Consider the following 26,405-nt stretch of genomic DNA (forward strand, 5'->3'; position numbering starts at 1 on the left):
CAATAGATAGAAATCGTGGTTCAATGCATATGAATAAAGAGGAACTTGGTTTGACGTAGGTATTGACATCGACACTCAACTTGGTCTGGGCCCATTCAGTAAGGCGATCCGCACCATGTCCACATAGTGTGTCATTACAGACTGTCCCAGAAAAATGGCAACACTGATTTGCTTTTTTTTTTTATTCGAGACTGATCAGGAGAGAGACTAGTAAACATTATATTACAGGCCTATTATTAAGTTCAAAACGAACTGCTATATACATCATTATAGTGTACATATAGGGGTGGGTATGACTCTATACACCGCAACGACGACCTAACGAAGATAGGACGAAATAGCCTACTCATTTACCCAATTGTAAGCCATAAGGCACAAGTGCATTTTCAGTCAAAATGACATTGGACCTGCTATGAATGCTGACCCAAATTTCGAAAATATATGGATTTTTTATAATTATTATTGAAAAAAAAATTAAACTTATTCACACAAGCAAATTTAGATTTATCTCCTTTTGCCAGCTTTTTGGATCGTAGAAGAATTAGAGATATATCGACGCAGATAAGCAAAAACAATCGGACTGAACTTGCAATCGGACATGAGAGCACATCAGACATATCGTATTGCATTCTGAATACGAAGAATGTCTTTCTGTTATCAAATAATTTTCATTTTTGAAATTCACGATATAATACAAATTTTATGACAAATTATTAAAATTTGATATTTTTCACATTTTGATATATACCAGTCCTCGAAGTAAATTTTATAAATCTAATGATATATTCTTAAAGTGTATGTAGCAGGGAGGAAAAGCCGACGATGAATCAAAAATGTTGACCTTTCATATTGAAGATTTTGGTGTTTTGGGAAAAAAATCCATATCTTCAATACAAAAGGTCAAAATTTTCAATTGATCGTCGGCTTTTCATCCCACCTACATACACTTTAATTATAAATCATCAGATTTATAAAGTTTACTTCGAGTACTGTTAAATATCAAAAATATCAATTTTTAATGATTTGCCATAAAATGGGCACTCTCTCCATAGGGCTACATGTAAAGACCAGTTATAGACAAATGGCCCTAAAATAAAACGGACTCGTGCGAATTTCCTCAAATTTTGCATATGATGTAGATTTAACATCTGGAATGTAATGCAAGTGATGTTGTTGCTGCTCTTCTAAATTCATTTTTAAAATGTCCGCCCCAGACCAAGGTGTTAATATTACAGACTTGACATTTAGTATGGAATATTTCTTCACGAAGTGCCAAGACTAGTCTGGAAGGGGTCTGCATAAACCGCACGGGCTAATTGGGGTGTGTCGGGAGATGGTGTAAAATAATTGTTTCCATGAGTTTACATTATGGTGCTCATAATGTATAGTGCATTTGCCTAAAATGGCGGATTTAAGGCTGAATTTGAGCTTGGGGACACAATTTCGGACTTTATGCAACATTCTGTTATTGTTTGAGCCCAGGGTTTGAGGTGATTTTTCCTAACTGTGCCAGCAATTGGCATTTGTCACAGCTGAATGGTCTTGTAAAGTACCTTTATTTTAAATGGGAGGAACTTAAAATATGGCTCTAAAGTTTGAATGTACCCCATTGGGGTCAAATGCTAAAAACTTACGGTCTGAACTGCGCGGATTCCTGGTTGTCCAATGAACTCACGTTATTTTATGTACAGTAAGTTTAAATAATGGCCCCAGGGAGGCATTCAAACTTTCTGAGTAGCACGTACCACTTCGGAGAGCCGTTTTTTTTTCAAAAGCTCCTCCCATAGGCCTATTCAAAACTGGTACATTGCCGTGCATTCAGTTCTACTGAACACATATTGGTATTTAGGTTCAGGTATTATGACGAGCTTTGTTTCAAAACCCTTACATCCACTTGCCCAATTTTGAGAACACATCAAAAAATCATCAAAATAATCACTGATATAAGGTGTTTTTCAACAAAAGCAGTTTTTGGCAGGATGCTCATCCTACACAAGCATCCCGCCAAAAACTGCTTTTGTTGCAAACCCCCATATATCAGTGGTGTGTTTTTTTGATGATTATTTGATGTGTTCTCAAAAATGGGCAAGTGGATGTAAGGGGTTTTGAAACAAAGCTCTTCATATATCACCTCAAACTTCAATCAATTTGATAATATCATAACAATGTTCTGAAATTCAGAAATTTTACCCCACACAAAACTCAAATTCAGTCTCCTAAAATCCGCCATTTTTGGCTAATTCGCGACATTATGAGCACCATAATGTAGACTCATGGAAAGCACGTTAATTTTTCTATCAAATATTATTTGACACCATCTCCCGATATCATACACCCCTATAAATATTTAACCCGTGTGGTTTATGCAGACCCCTTTCAGATTAGTATTGTCACTTCGTGAAGAAATATTCCATACTAAATGTCAAGTCTGTATATGCCCTTTAGGCGGGAGGGGAGCACGACCCAAGTTAAAGCATCAAGTATCTTTGATTATATATCTTCTGAAAAAAAGTTGTCTATTTGCATAATCAGATCCTGGAGAGAAAAGGAGAAAAGCTATAATTTGCAACAATATTTGAAGTCGGAAGCCAGCCGTATAGCCGTGGGAGGAGATTTCCTCTCGCTAGGAAATTGATTGTATATGGTTTGTAACCCACAATTCAAAAATCAATTAAAAATTAATATTTAAAATGTATATCTGTCTGGTTAAGCTTCTTTTTATTTGCTGGACACAAAACAAATAGAATTTCTGGGCTGACCTTTCAACTATACTTTTCCAAAGAAACTTGCTGGCGCATGATAAAGTAAACTTGTTTTGTGTGGGAGCGAACCAATTACTCATGCATTGATTGGTATGCCCTGTACATGGTAAATGGCACGACATGTCACACACCCAATAATACAATAATGAAATGGAATTTTCGTATTTTCTTCCATATGTTCATAAAATGTTTCCGATTCTTCTACAATTATAATTACTGTGTATGTTACGGTACGTGGAAAATTAGAATCAGGTCTTTTGAAGAACGGACCTGGTGAACCGACCTTTAAAATGGCAACGTTATGTCTACCAACAGTACTTTCTTATTTCGTGTGCTTAGGATTATATCTCATATCATTTGTAGGTAAGTCAATCATTGTTGGTTGGTCGTCATATTCGGGGTTATGTGCTGAAAAGAATGTGAAACATTTTAAATATGGTTAGTAAAATAATCTGAATGGTACTACACCCCTTGGTAAATTTGTGACTATTTTTGCATTTTTCTCAAAAATAATAACACACTGGTAACACAAGTTATGTATATGATATATTACAGTTACTTCACTGGAATTTCAGCGACTCAAGACAATCGGTACGTTATTTATGATAAGAAAGAGGTAGTTACCGCTAGAATGTACATTTCTGACCGAACATATTGAACAAATAATGAGCCACTTGCCTTGGGCTATTCCAGAAAATAGACCCCCTATAGAGGATTTCGGATTTCCAGACTTTTTGTTCAGTCGTGACTGTTGGAAATCCAGACTTTTAAAGTGTCCAAAGGCGAAAAAATCCAGCAGAAAAATTTGAGAGCTCGTTTTGGACATTTCCGTGATATTTCCTTCATTTAGTTGGATTTCCAAGCTTTTTCAAGTGACATTGGCAACTGGAATTCCAGTCGTTTTCAGAAAGCAGGCATGGAAATCCAGACATTTCTTTGATTGAAAAGTTACTCCTCTATAGGGGGTGTGCACTTATTTTCTGGAATAGCCCCTTGAATCACTGGAATTTCAGTGAAGTAATTGGATTCCTTGCCCCTGTAATATACATAACTTTTGTTACCAGTGTGTAGTTATTTTTTGAGAAAAATGCAAAATTAGTCACAAAATTAATGAACCACTTGTCTTGAATCACTGAAATTTCAGTGAAGTAATTAGATTCCTTGCCCCTATAATATACATAACTTTTGTTACCAGTGTGTAGTTATTTTTTTGAGAAAAATGCAAAATTAGTCACACAATTTATCAGGGGGTGTAGTACCACCTTAAGATTCGCAACGTTGCAATTGTGTTTCCAGTATTAGTCCAGTCAAATCGAGTTTTGACTCACCACTATAGAATTATTGTCACTGCTATACATTTCACTTTATTTATTATAGTTTTTAAAAAGATTGAAGAATTAAAAATTTTACCCTGTATGACCTTTTCCCGCCAAAGCCTATACCTTTCCACCAAGTATATTATTTAGTATACTTTTGGTATGATGTTAAGTTCTGGTGACATCATGTCCCCTAAACATATATACCAAACTGACATCTCTAAAATACACAAAAGTGATAATTCTATTGCAATTAATTTAAAACATCATGTGTTTCTCTTGCTAAAATCTTGCATATCATTAACATTGACATATTTGATTTAAAAAAGTTCAGACCCTGGTCCCTGCATTCCGTGTATCTGCGCGGATACTTGACTCATAAATGAACAACACCCTTTTTTACAATTTTGCGAAGTTTCAAAAATTACCCCTTGTTCGTGTTTTGCGAATCGCGTTTTTCAACGGAAATCACCACATATTTCGCAACATTTCCCACGAGCATGGGTGCCTGCGGATACACAGAGTGACTGGACCGGAGTTCAGATCTAGATACCAATTTTATTTATTATTTGCTTTTTTTTTCTTCCCACCATGCGATGCTAACAACTGACGACGTCATTAAACGTACAGATGCACAGTAAGTCTTACAAGTAAATTACATTAGACATATTAAATTCTTAGAATATAGGCCTAAATACATAGCAAAATTATCTAATATTTCTTTGGAACTTATTTTTGTATTTGGTACGTGTTTGTTGTATTGTGGACTTAATGTGTATGGGTAAAGCTTGAAATGACTCCCGAATTCCCTAAAGAATAATAAAACGCTTTATTCATACATTATTCTATTGTCCTAATGGTTAAACTAATGGAAGTATGTATTTTTTTATTTTCAGGACAACAATCAATTTTGAATTTAAGCAATTATATGTAAATATATCGAACGAGATAGCCGAATTTCAAACGTGAGTATATTCAACTTTGATTTAAATATTACTATTAATTAGAAGTCGGAAATAACTGTGAAGTTTGAATGTGAATTGTAATGAGAACGGTAATTTGTTTGTTAATAATTCTGTCTTGTTTGTTACGTTTTTGTTTCATGTATTGCAAAATATTTTGCAAACATTTTTTGCCAATTTTGTTGTCAGCACTTGAATAAGATCATGTTAGAATATTCTACTGTAAATGTTTTGAAAATGTTTTCCTTTATACGCTTTTTTATTACCCGACATTCAAACGTTTTCTGGCAACGTTTTCTAACGTTTTGCGAATAATGTCGCAAACGTTTTGTGTTTGGTGCAAGGGCATTTGTGTTTTTGTTTTGTTTTTGTTTTTCTTACTTTAACCTTTACACAATAAAATTCTGTTCCTATTTCAGAACTCTTGTAACAGATTTAACAAATACATTTAAATTCCCAAGTGGATCATTTACAGATGTCCAGGTAAGATTTTAAATTGATTTGGTTGACTATCAATTTTGCACAGCATTTTGTGATTTTAACATCTTCTTTTTTTTCAGTATTATATTATAATATGGAACAATATCTCGATGACAACAAATTTCAGTTGATTTTGAGTTTGCGAGCTATGCATAATGACATGACATATGCCAAAGTATTTTAGACAGAAAATACAAATTGGAGAATTTTTTTTGACAAACGACCGCAAATCAGTAAGAAATGCGAAGTAGGCCTATTCAAAATTCACATGTAGTCCACTTGATTTCTCAGAGCTGTGTATTATGAAATGTGTTTGTGTTTTCATGCAGATTACAGAAACAAGTGACGGTAAAATTGATGTCGACATGAAACTTGAAATTGACACAGACGATGCGATACTAGTTACCTATAGAGACAATTTAGAACATTCCGTGAGTATAATGAGAATTTAATGGAACACTATTATTTAATTAAGGCTTCTTTTCGCTCTCACCCAAAGACCCCATTTAAAGGTCATATTCAATTTCTCACCCAATGCCCTCTAATTTAGATCCAAACGGTCCGTCTCTCCATGTCTCCATATTTTGTAAATTTTGCTCTCAGTGAATGCCAAAAATCATGCTCTCATCCAATGACCCCATATTGTTTATATTTGCGCTCACCAAATACCCCATAAGTGTCAGCCCTATAGTACCTATATCCATTTCATATTGAAGTCCCTCCTCCCGATTGGGGTGGGGGTGCCCGGGTGGGGGTGGCAATGGGTACGCACGGGATCAGGTTCAGGCTACGTTATGTTCAGGTTAGTGTACGATTTGGGCTAAGGGATATGAATTGCTTTAGGTTCATAGATAAGTAGACATAATCATGACAAACACCGGAGTGACAAAATAATTACCATTCCGTTTACTTTTGTTTTCTCTATTATACAGTTAAAATACGAAAGATATTTTTTCACATATAACGGCACCGTCTACGGGGTGCGCGGTTCATCGGTTGTAATTGTACATGCTAAGACAAGTTTGTTGGATAAATGGAATCAAGTTGCACTCGAGATTCTGCTGGCTTCGATGGCAGCGTTAATGTGTTTCGCATTATTCATCTTTGCTGTATATTGTTATGTAAGTACACCTCTAAAAAAGACAGTCCCACTAGTTTGGGTGGCCATATTGTATACAATTAACTAAAAGAAATAAATTGATATGCATTTGAAGAAAATTTTGTTAGCTGCAGTATAGGCCTAATGATACCACACAGCCCCGATACCACACAGCCCTGATACATCCCTGATACCACACAGCCCTGAGACCGCACAGCCCTGATACCACACATCCATGAGACCACACATCATCCCTGATACCACACATCCCTGATACCACACAGCCCTGATACCACCCTGATACCACACAGCCCTGATACCACCCTGATACCACACAGCCCTGATACCACCCTGATACCACACAGCCCTGATACCACCCTGATACCACACAGCCCTGATACCACACAGCCCTGATACCACACAGCCCTGATACCACACATCCCTGATACCACACAGCCCAGATACCACACATCCCTGATACCACCCTGATACCACACAGCCCTGATACCACCCTGATACCACACAGCCCTGATACCACACAGCCCAGATACCACACATCCCTGTTACCACACAGCCCTGACCACCCTGATACCACACATCATCCCTGATACCACACAGCCCTGATACCACACAGCCCAGATACCACACAGCCCTGATACCACACAGCCCTGGTGTAAATAGCAAAATTGCTATCAGCAGTAGGCCTACGTAGCAAAATTGCCATCAGCTTTCTATAGCAAAATTGCAATCAGCAGTAGGTAGTAAAACTGCTATCAACAGTAGATAGCAAAATTGCTATCAGCAGTAGATAGCAAAATTGCTATCAGCATTAGACAGCAAAATTGCCATCAGCAGTAGATGGCAAACCTGCTATCAGCAGTAGATAGCAAACCTGCTATCAGCAGTAGATATGAAAACTCCTATCAGCAGTAGATAGCAAAATTGCTATCAGAAGTAGATAGCAAAATTGCTATCAGCAGTAGATAAAAAACTGCTATCAGCAGTAGATAGCAAAACTGCTATCATCAGTAGATAGCAAACCTGCTATCAGCAGTAGATAGCAAACCTGCTATCAGCAGTAGATATGAAAACTCCTACCAGCAGTAGATAGCAAAATTGCTATTACTAGAAGTAGATAGCAAAATTGCTATCAGCAGTAGATAGCAAAGTTGCCATCAGCATTAGCATTTAGATTAAAATTGCCATCAGCAGTAGATGGCAAACCTGCTATCAGCAGTAGATAGCAAACCTGCTATCAGCAGTAGATATGAAAACTCCTATCAGCAGTAGATAGCAAAATTGCTATATCAGAAGTAGATAGCAAAATTGCTATCAGCAGTAGATAACAAAACTGCTATCAGCAGTAGATAGCAAAACTGCTATCATCAGTAGATAGCAAACCTGGTATCAGCTGTAGATAGCAAACCTGCTATCAGCAGTAGATATGAAAACTCGTACCAGCAGTAGATAGCAAAATTGCTATCAGAAGTAGATAGCAAAATTGCCATCAGCAATATATGGCAAACCTGCTATCAGCAGTAGATAACAAACCTGCTATCAGCAGTAGATATGAAAACTCCTATCAGCAGTTGATAGCAAAATTGCTATCAGAAGTAGATAGCAAAATTGTTATCAGCAGTAGATAACAAAACTGCTATCAGCAGTAGAAAAACCTGCTATCAGCAGTAGATAGCAAACCTGCTATCAGCAGTAGATATGAAAATCCTATCAGCAGTAGATATTGCTATATCAGCAGTAGATAAAAATTAGCAAAATTGCTATCAGCAGTAGATAGCAAAATTGCTATCAGAAGTAGATAGCAAAACTGCTATCAGCAGTAGATAGCAAAACTGCTATCAGCAGTAGATAGCAAAATTGCCATCAGCATTAGATATAAAAATTGCCATCAGCAGTAGATGGCAAACCTGCTATCAGCAGTAGATAGCAAAACTGCTATCAGCAGTAGATAGCAAACCTGTTATCAGCAGTAGATAGCAAATCTGCTATCAGCAGTAGATACCAAACCTGCTATCAGCAGTAGATAGCAAACCTGCTATCAGCAGTAGATATGAAAACTCCTATCAGTATCAGCAGTAGATAGCAAAATTGCTATCAGAAGTAGATAGCAAAATTGCTATCAGCAGTAGATAGCAAAATTGCTATCAGCAGTAGATAGCACAACTGCTATCAGCAGTAGATAGCAAAATTGCTATCAGCAGTAGATAGCAAAACTGCTATCAGCAGTAGAAAGCAAAACTGCTATCAGCAGTAGATAGCAAGACTGCTTTCAGCACTAGATAGCAAAATTGCTATCAGCAGAAGATAGCAAAATTGCCATCAGGATTAGATAGTAATACTGCTATCAGCAGTACATAGCAAAACTGCTATCAGCAGTAGATAGAAAAACTGCTATCAGCAGTAGATAGCAAACCTGAGCTATCAGCAGTGATATACCAGCTTTAGATAGCAAAACTGCTATCAGCAGTAGATAGCAAAACTGCTATCAGCGGTAGATAGCAAAATCGCTATCATTATCAATCGCTATAATGTACCACACATCCCTGATACCACAGAGCCCTGATACCAAACAGCCCTAATACCACACAGCCCTGATACCACACAGCCCTTATACAACACAGCAATGATACCACACATCCCTGATACCACACAGCCCTAATACCACACAGCCCTTATACCACACAGCCCTGATACCACACCACCCTTATACAACACAGCAATGATACCACACATCCCTGATACCACACATCCCTGATACCACACAGTCCTGCTACCACACAGCTCTGATACCGCACAGCGCTTATACCACATAGCCCTGATACCATACAGCCCTGATACCACACAGCGCCCTACACAGTCCTTATACCACACAGCCCTGATACCACACAGCGCTTATACCGCACATCCCTGATACCATACAGCCCTGATACCACACAATGTGTGGTAGGCACACAGTCCTTATACCACACAGCCCTTGTACCACACAGCCCTGATACCACACAATCCTTATTCCACACAGCCCTTATACAACACAGCCATGATACCACACATCCCTGATACCACATAGCCCTGATACCCCAAGCCCTTATACCACACAGTCCTTTTTCCACACAGCCCTGATACCACACAGCGCTTATACCACACATCCCTGATACCATACAGCCCTGATACCACACAGCCCTGCAACCACACAGCCCTAATACAACACAGTCCTTATACCACACAGCCCTGATACCTTACGGCCCTGATACCATACAGCCCTGATATCACACAACCCTGATACCACACAGCCCTTATACCACACTTGTGTGGAAAGAAATTGGAATCATATGGATCCGCTCGCTATTCGTGGGACATCGCGGTTTGTGACTCGTGCACCTTTGTTTCCAATGGACATTTTATTGTTAAATGTCTTTGTACAAGGATTACATTAAAAAAATAAGTGCTATAAATTTTTATAAGCCTTTTTTATTTTACATGTAAAGTCTATGGGGGTGACGATTAGAAATGGACGGCAATATTAAAAAAAACCTCATTTTGGGCCATTTTAGACACTAAAATGCCCATAAAAAAAGATTAGCACTTAGTTCGGATGTAAAATTCACACACAATGCTACCCGAGTGAGTACACACATAATTAAATACATTTCATTCGGCCATCGGGGGCTATAGCAAAAACAAAAAAATGTCCTATACCTTAATGGTTATCATGGAACAAAGGTGCGTGGCTTGTGTCGCCCTAAATAGCGAGTAGGGAATTGAGCATGTTTTTGTCATGAACTCTAAAATAAGATAAATAATAAGCCATGAAACTGACTTTCATTTTGTGATGTGTGTATTACAGATGTTTCCACATCTTCGTAAGCGACTACGTCAGAGAACTCGGTATGCTCAGAGGAACAGACGATGGGAAATTGGAGAAAGTAATGGACATGTAAATAACGGTATGGAGATGCAGGGCAATAGACACGATAGAGTAAGTGTGATTATTAATGCATCATTTTTTATTTTAAAGTTCTACCATGTAATATTAAGGGTTAACGTATTTAAGGGGGTACTACACCCCTCGATAAATTTGTGTATATTTCTGCATTTTTCTTAAACACTAATAACACAGTGGTAACAAAATTTATGTATATTATTGGGGCAAGGAATCCAATTACTACACTGGAATTTCAGTGACCCAAGTCAAGCGGTTCGTTATTTATGATAAGAAATAAGGTGCCGATAGGATGTACCTCATTTCTTATCATAAATAACGAACCGCTTGTCTTGAATCACTGAAATTTCAGTGTAGTAATTGGATTCCTTGCCCCAATAATATGCATAACTTTTGTTACCGGTGTGTTATTATTTTTTGAGAAAAATACAAAAATAGTAACAAATTTACCACAGGGGTATAGTACCCCCTTAAAGCAGGATTTCGTGATCACAGCATCCTCTTTTTATGACGTTTTTCAGTAGATATCCACGAAAAAATTTAATTCCCAAAATGTCAGTTGATTCCGATTTTGCGTTTGTGAGTTATGCATGATGTGTATCACTGCTTCATATCTGGTGCACCAGAACGAAATTCAAATTTGACGATATTTTTGTTCAACGAATTAATCTGCAAGAAATATTTGGTACATAAACATTATGTATCAAGAGGTTTCCAGTGGTATAAAAATTTCAACTTTTTTTGAAAAAAGTGGGGGGTGAGGCTGTGGATCACAAAATGCCCTTTTAAATAAAAAAAATCGAGACGGTGCAATCATCAAACCACAACAATCGATTTCAAAAGTCTAGTTATGCCACTGAGTCGAACCCGTGTCTTGTAGGTTGACTCATTGACGTGATAAGGGCATAAAAACAGTGTTTAGAAAGTGAAGGCAAGAGAAACGATAAATTATGTTAATATGGATGTCATGTTTAAAAATTGAACACCATCACTGACCAATGTTCAGAAATTTGACACATGATGTTTAGCTTCTAAACGTGTTTACAAATTGAAGGCAAATTTGTGTTCAGAAAAGTGTTTAATTTCTAAACACTGTTTTTGCAGTATAAGTATACATATAAATTTCATCGTATGCCTATACAACCCAGGGTGTGATTTATAGATGCTGTTATCATATTATGATATCTGTTTGCTTATTCCACGTATTCCATTTAAGTTGATCAGCAGTGATTGTCATGCCAAGATAGAGCTGTCTGTTGCTTTCAATTCAATTAAAGAGCACCACGGATCTTTTTTGTGTGCGTCTCGTTACAATACATTTCTCTGGGTTCAAATTCATTTGCCAGTCTCTTTCCCACCGTGACCACTATAATTAGCTTCAAATATTGTTATACATAATTATAGAATCATTGTAACAACAGATTTTAAGAAATTTAACTTGTGATGTTCGTTTTTTATTTCAGAAATATGGCCGCAACAATGATCGTTTTGATACCCAATCTTTAAACTCTGTAGCGACAGTAGCGTCGACTCGTGGTGGACCAAAAGATACTCTATTCGATAAGTTAACATATGCAAGTTATTCAGTTCCACCAACACATATGTTTAATTATTTATAGTGTTCTGATTTTAAAGATCTTATTTTTGTATTGCTGAAATGATTGATTGTATCCATAACGTTGTGAATTACCGCATAGTGCCGAATAGCATCCCATTATAAACCGAACACGTCCATATCCAATTGTATCATTCTGTTTACAGAGGGCGACGTACGTAAGTTATATAGGAACGGTTTATAGTAACATGTTATTAGTCATTATGCAAAATGCACAACGATATTATATTAGTTGCAGATTTTTAAAGGTATTTTTATATAGTGATATAGATATGTAAATACGCTGCAGCATAAATCATGATATGTACATAATTTTTGATAAGAATTTAATTTATATTATATCTTGATTTGCCAAAAACTAAAATTATTTTGTACGGGTTCCCTCATATTTATCTCGATTGTATTTTTGATTTTGCACGGTTGGCTTGCTCAAACCGTTTTACACATTACGAGAAGTCGTCAGTGTCGTGATGATCGTATATCTATATCGGGGCACGTAATAAGAATTCCCAATTTCTTGTTTCTCGATCCAAGGGCTAAGAGCAAAATAGTACAATTGATTTGTTGGGAGCGGTCTTTCTTTTCCTTGCTCTCTTTCTTCATTCTGTTTCTTTCTGTTTTCTCTTTATCCAGGCCAGCATGCTTATAAGCTTTTAAGCTTATGGCTTGAGCATTTTGCTTGAGCCTGGTCCCATCAGGACCCAAGTGTGTGTCCACCCAGACCGACTGGTTAAACAAAACGTGCATTTTGACCAATCAAGTTTGATTGCATGTACACGATGATGTCTATCACGAAGTATGAAGCTCTCTTGAACGAAATTAAGATTAAGAATTCCTACATCTAAACATTTTGTTAGATTTTATGAAATATTTTATACTTAAAATACTAAATCGTTGAGTCTGACCCGGAAGGACTTACCAGTTGTAATATTTTAACATATCAACAGCCCTGCATATCAAGATAACCATGGGATCTCACCTCAACGTCAATGACAGCCAATGGGGTCCACTTGATACTTTCAACATTCCTACTTGGACTTTCAAATAATTTTCTAAGCTTCGTAGATTAAAAATAAAAGAGTAGAATATCAGAGCTGAAAGCGTTAAAAACTTTCTGTACGTAGATCAGCTTTTAAACTGGGATATACGAGAAGTATATGGGCCTCTATTATACATGTTATAGTTGGCTTCTATCGGGCGTTTTACCGTTGAGAGGAAGCGGCATATTTCCCAAAACGATAAGCGTCGAGAAGAAAAACAACGCCTCAAACAAAGCTGATAACTCTTGCAGCATAAAAACATTTTATACCGTCTAAAGTACCTGTGATTAACAGTTTCTCATACCCGAATTGTAATTTATAGTCGCATCTTTGTGATATTGGGAAAAGTGCAGTATATATATTAATAGTTACATGTAAATATGTACAACGTATTCAATGTCTTTTACTCTTGTATAGAAATTTCACAATAATTTTACAATAAATATCTCTGTACGTATACATGTATTGTCTGAAGCAAAATGTACTGTTAATAAAAATTGTACCTGAAATGACATTCGTGTTCTACATCATTATAAAAATTTGGTATGAAAAAGGGAAATTGGGTCGGTCAGTATAATAGTGAAAGTTGACCTTTGACCCCTTATATTGAATATTTAGATGGAATTTCTTGATGATCACATGAAGAATGTACCTTTGTCTTTCAAACCACATATGTGTAGATTATACCATTGATTACGTAACAGTATTAGCATACAAAAAACGATTGCTTCTTGGAAAAGTTGATAATACATTTTGTATGACTTCTTCACTATAAAGTGAGCGATTTTACGAGCTCATTAATCGGAAAGGTCTCCACACTTTATTGAATGGTGATGTCACTGGTAGCGTTGATGTATTTTGGTACGGTAGGAAATATAGGCCTAATATTAAGCAAAAGTTATAGGACTGGTGTGCATAACAATACTCAAAATTAAAGAGAACATTAATGTTGGCATGTATGAGGCACTGTTTAATACACTGAACGAATTGAACAAATTCATTGAAATTTTCTTTGGTCAATTGGTTATATTAAGTTATAATATTGGAACATACCATATTTTTCGCTTTCATATTTTTTATTACTCAAACAAGTCGCCAAACCTATTTAGCTGTAATAAGTTTTCCTAAAGCATTCCAAATTGCTAGTTTTGAAAAATCTAAAGTTAAACAAATCTGACAAATCTCAGAAATTGAGGCGGGAATGTACGAGAACCAAAACATTGATTTTATACCGTCTATTAAAAGTACCTGTGATTAACAATTTATATTTTATTTTATCTGTTCTACTTCTGCACTGTGTTTCGCAGCAGTCTGCAGCAGTTTACGCCGTAAATTATGCCCTCCTAAAATATATAGATATTGATGTGTTAAGAGGGCGTACAACTTTTCTTTTGGCAAATTGGAAATTTTAGATATTATTACAGTCGTTAACGAGGTCGTGACTGTCTACTGTTTCTTTCCAGGGTGACGCCACTTGCACACATGCATTGTTATTACCATATGCCTTTAGGCTGTTCACAGATTTGGGGTCAAAGGTCATTAAGGGGCACTTCCGGTCCGAGACGAAATACCTTCAAAATGCGCCTTCTTCCACAAACAACATAGCATGGTGTCGCGACTTACACATGCATTTGCATTAGCCAGTGTCTCTAGGTTGTTCACAGATTTGGGGGTCATTAAGGGGGCACTTCCGGCCCTGGACAAAATACCTTCAAACCTCATGACCAGGAGGACCATTATGATATGAGCTGGTCATAAATTTGCCCATGTCCTGTAGAGCTAAAGGTCAAAACGACTGTCTTTGTGATCGAAGGACCACTGCACTTCAAATTTTGTATTGTATCTTTAAAAGTAATAAAGTAAATAAAAGTACATGCATTTTCAGAAAGAAATGACGCAAGAAATCCAACTAGCACATCCGATTTCTGAAAAAAAATTAACAGTTTGTGAGAAAAGCGCCAATTTGATTTTCCATGCCAATTTTCTTCACCATAACAATTTGGGCCAACCGTACATTTCCAAATTGATGAAAACTGCATTATTTATGTTCTAAAGACACAAGTCTAGTAACGAGTTTATCAATTTTTTTAGTTAATACCTTTTAGTATTTTTATAGGCTTACCTTAGAATATACGGAATTTTGGTCAACACTGAAACAAAAGAGTCAAATTTTGATCTTTGACACGTATTTTCTTTTAACGGAGAGAAATTTTGTTGGAGCCCAAGAAAATTTTTTACAATTTGTGTCCAACAGTTTCACCCTAGAAAACCGTTGAGGGCGAAATCCTCAAGTGTTTCCGATGTGTGGCTTGTTTAGATGAAACATTTAGAATCATCTTACGCTGTGGAGCTCTCAGGACCCAGGAAATACAAAACGTTATCAAAAAGGGTTTAAAGAAGGGGTTAAAACGTTTTAATAAAATTCAAAAAAACATATTTGAAAACTTAATGCAAGACATTCTAACATAAGCTTTATTAAATGTTGATAGAATATTTCGCCAAAATGTTTGCCATAAATATTTTGCAATGACGTTTTGTCAACATTTTAAAAATGTTGTGGTAGTGTTTTTTCTTATAAAATGTCTTCATGACCTTTATATAACCCGTTATTACAACGTTTTGACCAAAACCAAAACGCGTTTATAACACGTTTGGCGCTTTAAAACAATAACATTAATGTGTTTGCTGGGAGCAACAAAAGAGAGTGCTGGCGGCCTTTTCGGTTATCATATTTGGTCTCAAAAGGCCACCTAATTGTGGGAGTGATAAATTGTTTATAAGACCATGCTGTTATGATTTAGAGGTCATCGAATTCAGAATCCGCCACCTGATATTCGTGGCTCTTCAGCCACAGCAGCTCTAGTTCAAATTTTCTCTGTTCAAATTTTCTCTATACATGTACAAGCACAACGAATTTGGCTGATTAAGTGTAAGTTGGGACATGCCAAAAAAACAGGTTTAATTAACCAATCATTTTAAAACATCGAACATTATGACTTTACTATACTCATTTAAGACTTTTGAAGAATATGGCATCCCGGAGAACCCTTTTTTTTTTCACCATTCTTGCACTTTGTTCGCGGGGGCTGACATTTGAGTTTTATGTTTTGGCTAGCGAAATGTCATCCATTGTCCCTGCGCATTTAATATAATATAAATTTAGATCAAGGTGTACTATATTCAAAGAATCCAGCATTCCGATCTTTTCATTACAACATAATTTCTATTGAATTGTTTGATCAAAGTAAGAGGGAATTTCAAAACCAATCAAAATAAGTTCCTGAGCATGGAATTTTCCGGGGGGTGTTGAGAGTGAAATCTGGGCGGGTGGCTAAAATTTGGCATTTGTGACCCGACAGAGTGGGATTTTAGAAATATTGTTATGTCTATGCAAGTTTATTGTACAATAGAACAGAAAAACCGGGTTTTTCGCCGATAAATTTGGTTTTTCACTGATAACCTGGTTTTTCAGTTTTTCGATTGTCATAGTTTTTTGAAAACCAGGTTTCTCGGTTGAGAAACCTGGTTTATCAAAAGCTACGACAATCGACTGAAAAACCAAGTTTATCAGTGCAAGTTTATCGGCGAAAAACCAGGTTTCTCGGGCGATAAACTTGGTTTTCAAAAACTATGACAACCGAATTCGAAAAACCTGGTTTTTCGACTGAAAAACCAAGTTATCGGCCGATAAACTTGGTAACTATGACAATCAAATTCGAAAAACCAGGTTTAAAAAAACTATGACAATCGAATTAATAAACACAACAAAAGGACCGAGCTCAGTAACTATCGACTGAGGCACGCATTGCGGCATTGGCTCTGGAGTTTGTTTTGGCCTCATTTGTTCGGCTCAAACTTGAAAGGGGACATATCTGGCAGTGAAAATTAGAAGAAATACAAATTAAATGCTTACGGAAATGTTACAATATCGCTTTAAGGTTATGGTATAAGCAAACTATTCAGCGGACTAGCGCGCCTTAATTGGATAATATCCGCCGAATCAACCAACCAATGCATTCAACACAAACAAAATAAGGAAATAAGCAGCATAATAATATTAAATGAATATGCGACAAGTTATGACAGTTCCGTGACTATTGTAGCATTGACCTGGTGCCTTTTGTTTGGAATACTGAAAGTTGCATTTTCTGAAAACCGTGATACATCCGTATCGTTAGTCATAAACGTAATAAACTGCAAAAATGGGAATGTCAAAGTCATCAAACTTTCTTAACAAAAGGTTTTTACACGAAAGTCTGTCATTAACTTTTTCTTAAATGTCATGAATATAAAATAGGTAGTTTGTGCTTACAGCTATACTCAAAAACGACACGTACAAATAACAAAGCCTGAGCTAATTGCGACAAAATCCATCATTTTTGATCGAAGTAAATTTGACCATTGTCATCAGAAACGCAATATACTGGGAGGAACCTGACTTTCTCGGTTCGTAAAAGCATACAGTTTGGGATTGCATGGTAGTAGAATGTTACATGAAGTCTTTAAACCCACAAGGGTCTGACACCCTAAGTGCCACCTGGTGCAACTCTCCAAGTACGTCCACATGGTCAGAATCTCTCCGAACCCCCGATTACGAATTACCTCTCGAATCTCCCGACACCTAAAATTGTCGGTCTCCGTTAGGACAATGGACATCAGCTCGTAATCGGCGGAAATTGTTAGGCTTTTATCACTACGCCGAAAAGTAGACCCAAAGTGTCATGGTTAAACTATCTGGTATCTATTGTGCTTGTGTTAAAGAAATAGACAACGTATCGGACTTGAATGAATAATTTGTGATGCTTCTGGCAAGATGTCACAAGACAATTTTTGAAATAAAGTATAGTAATCCGCGATGTTATATAAGGTCCGCCGATTACGAGCTGATCAAAGTATAGGCCTATATTATAGTTGCAATTATCCCACAACCTTGGCGAAAAATGTTGCCACACCTAAGCGTTATAATTGGCCAACACCCTGCCCCGCTCCCCTATTGCAATGTTGATTTGGACAAAATCGTCATCATTTCTACATTACAGTATCCCAACATTGAAAAATGGGGGGTGGGGAAGGGGCGAGTGTAAGCTGAATGTACATTTGCAACTATTATACAAAATCATACGGAACTATCACATATTTGGCTCCGATTGCGTGCTTTTAACACCAGAACGTGCGTGGCGACGAATTTCCGCCAAGGTTGCAGATAATTCTTGATTTGTTCTTACATGCAGAGCCAATTGGCCATCATTGGTGGATATAGTCGTGAAACATAATTTTGGCATCATCAGTAAATAATGCAATTTGGGTATCAGTTGGGACGCATGGGGATATCATTATAAGGGCTGTGCAACAATTCCTCGTCAAAATGGCTCATCCCCCTCGGCCCGCCAAAATTGCTTCACCCCTCCTTCTCAGCCCGCCAAAAAATCTTTGCCCCCCCCCCCTTTACACATGCCAAATTTGTGGGTTCCTAATTTGCAAACCTTAAATGTTCTAGATATACATTATGATGCGAGCGTGTTATTTGAAAGGTGCACCGTAAATGTGTGCCAAAATTGCTTGCTCCCCCCCCTCGGCTTGCCAAAAAAATTTGCCCCCCTCAATTTTACCCTCCCCCAGGGCTCATAATTATTGCACCGTCCCTAATGCGCACAAAACGTATGTGCACTCAAAACAAAAGCTATATCCTAAAAACACTCAATTTAATTACAATCATGTTCTGCGTATATATTTTACACCTCATTCGGCACAATGCAACTTTATTCCCACAAGTTATAACCATACAAAATATACAATTCAATCTAAAGCATAATTATATATGTCTCAATAAAAAAATAGGAACTTAACTTAAAATATCGGCAGTAAAAGTATCTTATTGATTCTAAAAAACCATAGTGTCTTCTTTAAAATGATGCAATTTCATCAAAATCCGTGAGATAATCGGGATTGTACAAATAGCATAAATAGACTCATTATAATTATTATAAGTTAAGTCCCCCAACCAAATATAATACAAATAGTGAAATACGAAGTTAAAATTACATAAATTCGAATGTGACCAGTACATCGATAATAAAAATACACAAGAAAGGCGGCCAATAACATGATAAAGAATGAATTGACCTCGGCTCTAACGCGCATTGTCAGACCATGTTTTTTCATTATAACTAGGAATAAAATCAATTCATCTCAATATGAAACATAAGAATGTGATCTTATTGTCCCCGAGTTTACAGACCATTGAAAGACTCGACCTCCGCTCGACCTTCAACAATAGAGTGACAATAGATTTAACCTGTATATTCATAGCTGCATCGCTACTCTATTAGCGATTGGTTTTTAGCCAATGATTGGTTTTTAACCAACATGACCAATCGTTCACCGAGCGGCGCGGAGTACAACTACGGTATGTACTGTACAAGTATAAGCTTATTGTAATAGAAGCTACTCTGCCGGCGGGCAGTTTATAAAAACACGTGCTTGATGGCTATACAAAATAATTCTTTACCTGGCGAGGACGATGTGCTAAGCTTGAGATCATTTTAATAAATGACTAAATACTAGTATTTAAAGTTGGTGTTAAATAATATAAAAGACTGCAGTTGAGAACGGCTAATTATTATTTTGCAAACCCGTGGAGTGCTCACCTTCAAAAGCACTATTCATTGCGGACATATTTGTACCATCTGTACCAAAATGATCACCAGATTCAACGTGTTCAGGTGGGGTATCAAAGAGGCCATTTACTGGCTCGCCGGCGCGTATCGAGTAACGAAACAAATGTTGTTTGATTGCTTGCCTGAAGTTCTTATTGGTCAGGGCGTACAAGATTGGATTGAGACAAGAATTGGCAAAAGCCAAAACGACAAATGCTCTGTATAGATTACCGTACAGGTATTCAAATGGCACTAAGCCGAGATTGAAGGCAAGGAAGGCAAATTGATCCGGAGACCAACAGATGATGAAGCTGATTATCACAGATAGTAACATGTAGATAACACGTTGCCGGGCTTGAAGTAAGGCATTATTTCCGCTCTTTTGGTTGATCTTTGTGCCAGTAAAAACCCGGGCACGTATCTTCAGGAGCTGTATCGATCGAATGTTTGCTGCGAGCATCACAATAACAGGTACAAGATACTCAAGGATGAAAGCCGAAACGCCGATGAATATCTGAAATCTTTGACCACCAAAATCCACGAAGCAGGCACCTGTTACGTTGTCAAGATGAGTGACGTAAGTCGCGAAAGTATTAAAGGCAAACGCAAACATCCAGATGATTACGATAATGAATCTTGTTACTTTCACAGAGAATAGCCTTTTGTATCGTATTGGTTGAGCTATAGCAACATAGCGCTCTATTGCAAGAACCGTAAGACTAAAAACTGAAGCGACAATGGACGTCCACAACACAAGCGATGAATGTACCACTTTGCAGTAGAAATGACCTCCGAAGTTGTCAGGAACGTAAGACAGAGTTGGAATCGGAATGATGCAAATTGATGTAATGATATCAGCAACTGCCAAAGCTGCGATGAATCTGTTCGTAGCGCTCGTCGTCAGTTTGCGAGTGTGAAGATACACATGTATCACAATGGAGTTTCCTATGATGCCGACGATGGCAAGGATGAGTTGGACAATTAGCCGCCAATCCCATGGCACTGATACCAAAAAGATATTGGGAGCAGCCGTTGCATTCTTGTCCATTGACTCGTTGAGGTTTACAGATGACATTTCTAAATGTCTTAGTAGCTGATGAAGATGGGGAAGAATCAAGAACGATATTTTCCTTGGAGAATTCCTATAATGAAATAATTTCAAATAAATAATTAAAACAATAGATCATGTAGATCATTAACGTGTCGCTGCTAGCCATTGTTACTATGCCATGCTGATATAGAAGGTGGAATGCAATTGAATACATGAATACAAAAGCCACCTAAGTCCATGCGAAGTTATTTTGAGAGAAAAACCCGTGTATCATTTTAATTCCTTCAGTTAGATTTACCTGGTCAATATGGTAAGTTTTACGTGCAAATGAGTGGATTAACCTGTATGACGATTAGCATTTCAGGGACTTCGTGGGGTTCATTTTAAATTTTGGACTTACCACTAGTAAGAAAGCACACAGGTATGTATAATGTTGATAAGCATTCTGCCATGTAATATAAACCACACACTTTCCTTTATTAAACCCATTTTTTGTTCAAAAGTCATTCTCTAGCAATGAATGTGTTACAAGTGGACTTTTATACATACTGGATTTCAATCAATGTGTTACAAGACTCAAATCATGGAATTGGGTGATTCTTTCATACATGCTATTTTTCACATGCCCAATAGACACAGAGAATGAATTTGAGTTGTTCTTTCATGCATATGACAGGCCTATGTATAGCAACAATTTCCCATGCTTAACTCAATTTGGCCAAAGTATGGACTTAGGTGGCTTTTGTATTCATATATTCAATTATTAGCAACGTTGCAAAACTTCGAAGACCAAGAGGGGACATACGCATACGTACATAATAATTCGCCAGCAAAGTGGGTACATGACTCCTTGATAACTGGATCACGCACCTTTGAATTGGTGGTACTAACATGCCATAGCCTTTGTGTTGCGATCATTTCGATCGTGGTGCAGAACTCAAAAGCGTGATCCCATAGTGATAATCGGATTACACGTAACACTTCGCTGGCGAATATCACGTCCGTACGTAATAAAGTATTACGTGTATGTAATATCACGTACATACGTAATAATATCACGTATACGTACGTAATGAAGTATCACGTTGTACACGTGCGCGGTATACGCAAAGTAGAGCCATAAACAGATCCTGCAAAAAGATCCAGGGAATAGAGTCTTTTTGGTATTAATTGTCCTGTCCGTTACTTTTTATTACGTAAAACGTTATGATTTGGACCGAAGGGGACAAATGCAAAATTTTGCTTAAAACAGAACACACATTCATTTGGGGCTAAAATAGTCTGAAATTGAGAAACAAAATTGCGCGCGCGCAAAACAACTTAACTCCGAGTAAAACAGAAGCCAAATCCCCTTCCTAAAGTTTAATGCTTCCGCTGCCACTGCCCTCACCTGTATTACTAGACACCTTTCGGTAATAACTGCTGTTGCGAGAGAACTCCTTGAAAATACAAATAATCACTATACCACTTTAATCTGAAACAGTAGGCCTATACCAATTTGAGACGACTGGTTTGAATAAAGATCGCCGTACTTTTGCGAAGCGTAATGAATATACACATAAACAAGAACACGGAAACAGTATGCAATAATATTGTTGGTAATATTGCTTAAATAAATAAAGGGAATTATTACACCACATACTCGTAGGCAAATCACCCACTTTATCTGGTGAATCGTAAACGACAAAGCTTCCAGGTATGCGGCATGACACCAAAATAGATAGTTTATTTCACCGTTGAATTCCCCAAATTCATTACAACAGCCTCCGGCACCCCATTAATCGAACTTCGGTGTAATATTAAACCAAATACTTTGCGCATGTACGATATTGTTCATGGTGTATACCTGTTGCAGCCAATCTGCCTGGTAACGTTGCCACATAAGTTAATAATACATAATTATTAACGTAAACGTTCGGAAAATTTTGCTTGATTCGCAACTCCCTCCCCCGTTAGAAGAAGCTCAATATGCTACTATCGCATCTCAACGTTACACAACGTACAGCCTTAATGTGGTAAAGCTACGTTAGAATCAGCTGTTTAAGCAGAATAAGGGAAGAAACCAGAGGATTTTTTTTATGTTGTCACAAAAAATTGGGGGTAAAAAAATAGTATTTTTGTATTTTTTTCCCCAAAAAACTAAAGATTTAAACAAAAATCTGAGGTCACCATGGCACTACTTGAGTCATTTCCTTCCCAAAATATGATAGTTTTATATACTTTGGACAAAAAATTCAGAAATAATGATGCTCGAAAAGGTCCATGTTCTCTCCCATTACTCTGTCCTTAATATAAAAGATGTTACTGTTTCATGTATTTACACAACTTACAGCCTTATTGAGGTAAATTACCTTTAGAATCAGCTTTTTGATACACAGAAATCAAGTTTGTTTGGAAAAGAGCTTCTTACCTGCCAAAAGACCGTGTACATAAACTAGTACTGAATCTAGAAAGGTGACGGTGTTTCCTGTACCACAACTTGTATACAATAACTGCAAAATTATTGTTGCATGCGAACTAATGATATAATACAATAAATATAGCGGGCGGGGCGTGATCATGATGTAGTGCCAAACTCTGTATACTACCAAAATACGTTTTGGCACAAGACCCAAATTTGAACGCAATCAATGTATCCGGCAACAAATTATGGACTATATGTAGAAAACATGGAATTATGGCAAATTGTTGTGGTTTTAAGATGTTTTTAGTTTACAGTAGCTTTGCTTTTGTGCAGCACCTAGAGACCTTTTGTTTTGTCCGCTTTATAAATGTCCATTTATAATTAAAGCAATAAGTGATCTCCATAAAGTAAACTCACCTTCCGGTGACCACCTTTGGAACAAGTAAACTTTCCTTCCCCTGGCACACTTTCGAACAAGTAAACTTTCCTTCCCCTGGCACACTTTCGAACAAGTAAACTTTCCTTCCCCAGGCACACTTTCGAACAAGTAAACTTTCCTTCCCCTGACACACTTTGGAACAAGTAAACTTTCCTTCCCCTGGCACACTTTGGAACAAGTAAACTTTCCTTCCCTGGCACACTTTGGAACAAGTAAACTTTCCTTCCCCTGGCACACTTTGGAACAAGTAAACTTTCCTTCCCCAGGCACACTTTCGAACAAGTAAACTTTCCTTACCCTGGCACACTTTCGAACAAGTAAACTTTCCTTCCCCTGGCACACTTTCGAACACGTAAACTTTCCTTCCCCTGGCACACTTTCGAACAAGTAAACATTCCTTCCCCTGGCACACTTTGAAACAAGTAAACTTTCCTTCCCCTGACACACTTTCGAACAAGTAAACTTTCCTTCCCCTGGCACACTTTGAAACAAGTAAACTTTCCTTCCCCTGACACACTTTGAAACAAGTAAACTTTCCTTCCCCTGGCACACTTTGGAACAAGTAAACTTTCCTTCCCCTGGCACACTTTGGAACAAGTAAACTTTCCTTCCCTGGCACACTTTGGAACAAGTAAACTTTCCTTCCCTGGCACACTTTGGAACAAGTAAACTTTCCTTCCCTGGCACACTTTGGAACAAGTAAACTTTCCTTCCCTGGCACACTTTGGAACAAGTAACAAGTAAACTTTCCTTCCCCTGGCACACTTTGGAACAAGTAAACTTTCCTTCCCCTGGCACACTTTGGAACAAGTAAACTTTCCTTCCCCTGGCACACTTTGGAACAAGTAAACTTTCCTTCCCCTGACACACTTTGGAACAAGTAAACTTTCCTTCCCCTGGCACACTTTCGAACAAGTAAACTTTCCTTCCCCTGCCCCACAACAAGTAAACTTTCTTTCCCTGGACACAACAAGTAAACTTTCCTTCCCCTGACCACACTTTGGAACAAGTAAACTTTCCTTCCCCAGGCACACTTTCGAACAAGTAAACTTTCCTTCCCCTGACACACTTTGGAACAAGTAAACTTTCCTTCCCCTGGCACACTTTGGAACAAGTAAACTTTCCTTCCCTGGCACACTTTGGAACAAGTAAACTTTCCTTAGCCTGGCACACTTTGGAACAAGTAAACTTTCCTTCCCCTGGCACACTTTGGAACAAGTAAACTTTCCTTCCCCTGGCACACTTTCGAACAAGTAAACTTTCCTTCCCCTGGCACACTTTGGAACAAGTAAACTTTCTTTCCCCTGGCACACTTTCGAACACGTCGTTTGGAACAAGTAAACTTTCCTTCCCCTGACTTTCGAACACGTAAACTTTCCTTCCCAAGTAAACTTTCCTTTCCCCTGGCACACTTTCGAACAAGTAAACTTTCCTTCCCTGACACACTTTGGAACAAGTAAACTTTCCTTCCCTGGCACACTTTGGAACAAGTAAACTTTCCTTCCCCTGACACACTTTGGAACAAGTAAACTTTCCTTCCCCTGGCACACTTTGGAACAAGTAAACTTTCCTTCGAACAAGTAAACTTTCCCTGGCACACTTTCGAACAAGTAAACTTTCCTTCCCCTGACACACTTTGGAACAAGTAAACTTTCCTTCCCCTGGCACACTTTGGAACAAGTAAACTTTCCTTCCCCTGGCACACTTTGGAACAAGTAAACTTTCCTTCCCCTGGCACACTTTGGAACAAGTAAACTTTCCTTCCCCTGACACACTTTCGAACAAGTAAACTTTCCTTCCCCTGGCACACTTTGGAACAAGTAAACTTTCCTTCCCCTGGCACACTTTGGAACAAGTAAACTTTCCTTCCCTGGCACACTTTGAACAAGTAAACTTTCCTTCCCTGACACACTTTGGAACAAGTAAACTTTCCTTCCCCTGGCACACTTTGGAACAAGTAAACTTTCCTTCCCCTGGCACACTTTGGAACAAGTAAACTTTCCTTCCCTGACACACTGGCACACACTTTGGAACAAGTAAACTTTCCTTCCCCTGGCACACTTTGGAACAAGTAAACTTTCCTTCCCCTGGCACACTTTGGAACAAGTAAACTTTCCTTCCCCTGGCACACTTTTGAACAAGTAAACTTTCCTTCCCCTGGCACACTTTCGAACAAGTAAACTTTCCTTCCCCTGGCACACTTTCGAACAAGTAAACTTTCCTTACCCTGGCACACTTTCGAACAAGTAAACTTTCCTTCCCTGGCACACTTTGGAACAAGTAAACTTTCCTTTCCCTGTCACACGTAGGAACAAGTAAACTTTCCTTCCCTGGCACACTTTCGAACAAGTAAACTTTCCTTCCCTGGCACACTTTGGAACAAGTAAACTTTCCTTCCCTGGCACACAAGTTTTCCTTCCCTGAAACAAGTAAACTTTCCTTCCCTGACACACTTTGGAACAAGTAAACACACTTTCCAAGTTCCTTCCCTGGCACACTTTCGAACAAGTAAACTTTCCTTCCCCTGGCACACTTTGGAACAAATAAACTTTCCTTCCCCTGGCACACTTTGGAACAAGTAAACCTTCCTTCCCCTGGCACACTTTCGAACAAGTAAACTTTC

The 26,405-nt window shown here is 37.8% G+C and overlaps 2 protein-coding genes across 2 annotated transcripts; one reads left to right on the top strand and one right to left on the bottom strand.

Moving 5' to 3' along the window:
- The first annotated feature begins 4,674 nt into the window (after positions 1–4,674).
- Positions 4,675–13,722, top strand: LOC140152272 (uncharacterized). The gene is made up of 7 exons (XM_072174576.1): positions 4,675–4,715; positions 4,975–5,043; positions 5,460–5,523; positions 5,850–5,951; positions 6,453–6,641; positions 10,482–10,613; positions 12,041–13,722. Exons 1-7 carry the CDS (start codon positions 4,675–4,677, stop codon positions 12,194–12,196), a joined length of 753 nt encoding a protein of 250 aa, XP_072030677.1. The 3' UTR covers positions 12,197–13,722.
- A 6,060-nt stretch (positions 13,723–19,782) lies between these two features.
- Positions 19,783–23,456, bottom strand: LOC140153344 (galanin receptor 2a-like). The gene is made up of 2 exons (XM_072176069.1): positions 23,350–23,456; positions 19,783–21,030 (listed from the first exon to the last, which is right to left on the bottom strand). Exon 2 carries the CDS (start codon positions 20,961–20,963, stop codon positions 19,845–19,847), a length of 1,119 nt encoding a protein of 372 aa, XP_072032170.1. The 5' UTR covers positions 20,964–21,030; positions 23,350–23,456; the 3' UTR covers positions 19,783–19,844.
- Positions 23,457–26,405: the final 2,949 nt, after the last annotated feature.

Source organism: Amphiura filiformis, chromosome 5 (assembly GCF_039555335.1).
Source record: "Amphiura filiformis chromosome 5, Afil_fr2py, whole genome shotgun sequence".
Classification (NCBI taxonomy): Eukaryota; Metazoa; Echinodermata; class Ophiuroidea; order Amphilepidida; family Amphiuridae; genus Amphiura; species Amphiura filiformis.

Bases quoted from the DNA above. Each gene is read 5' to 3' on its own strand.
- LOC140152272 (XM_072174576.1), top strand. From the start codon at position 4,675: ATGCTAACAACTGACGACGTCATTAAACGTACAGATGCACA. The intron at 4,716-4,974 runs GTAAGTCTTACA...TTTTATTTTCAG, and splicing joins ATTAAACGTACAGATGCACA to GACAACAATCAATTTTGAAT. The intron at 10,614-12,040 runs GTAAGTGTGATT...TTTTTATTTCAG, and splicing joins AGGGCAATAGACACGATAGA to AAATATGGCCGCAACAATGA.
- LOC140153344 (XM_072176069.1), bottom strand. From the start codon at position 20,963: ATGTCATCTGTAAACCTCAACGAGTCAATGGACAAGAATGCAACGGCT.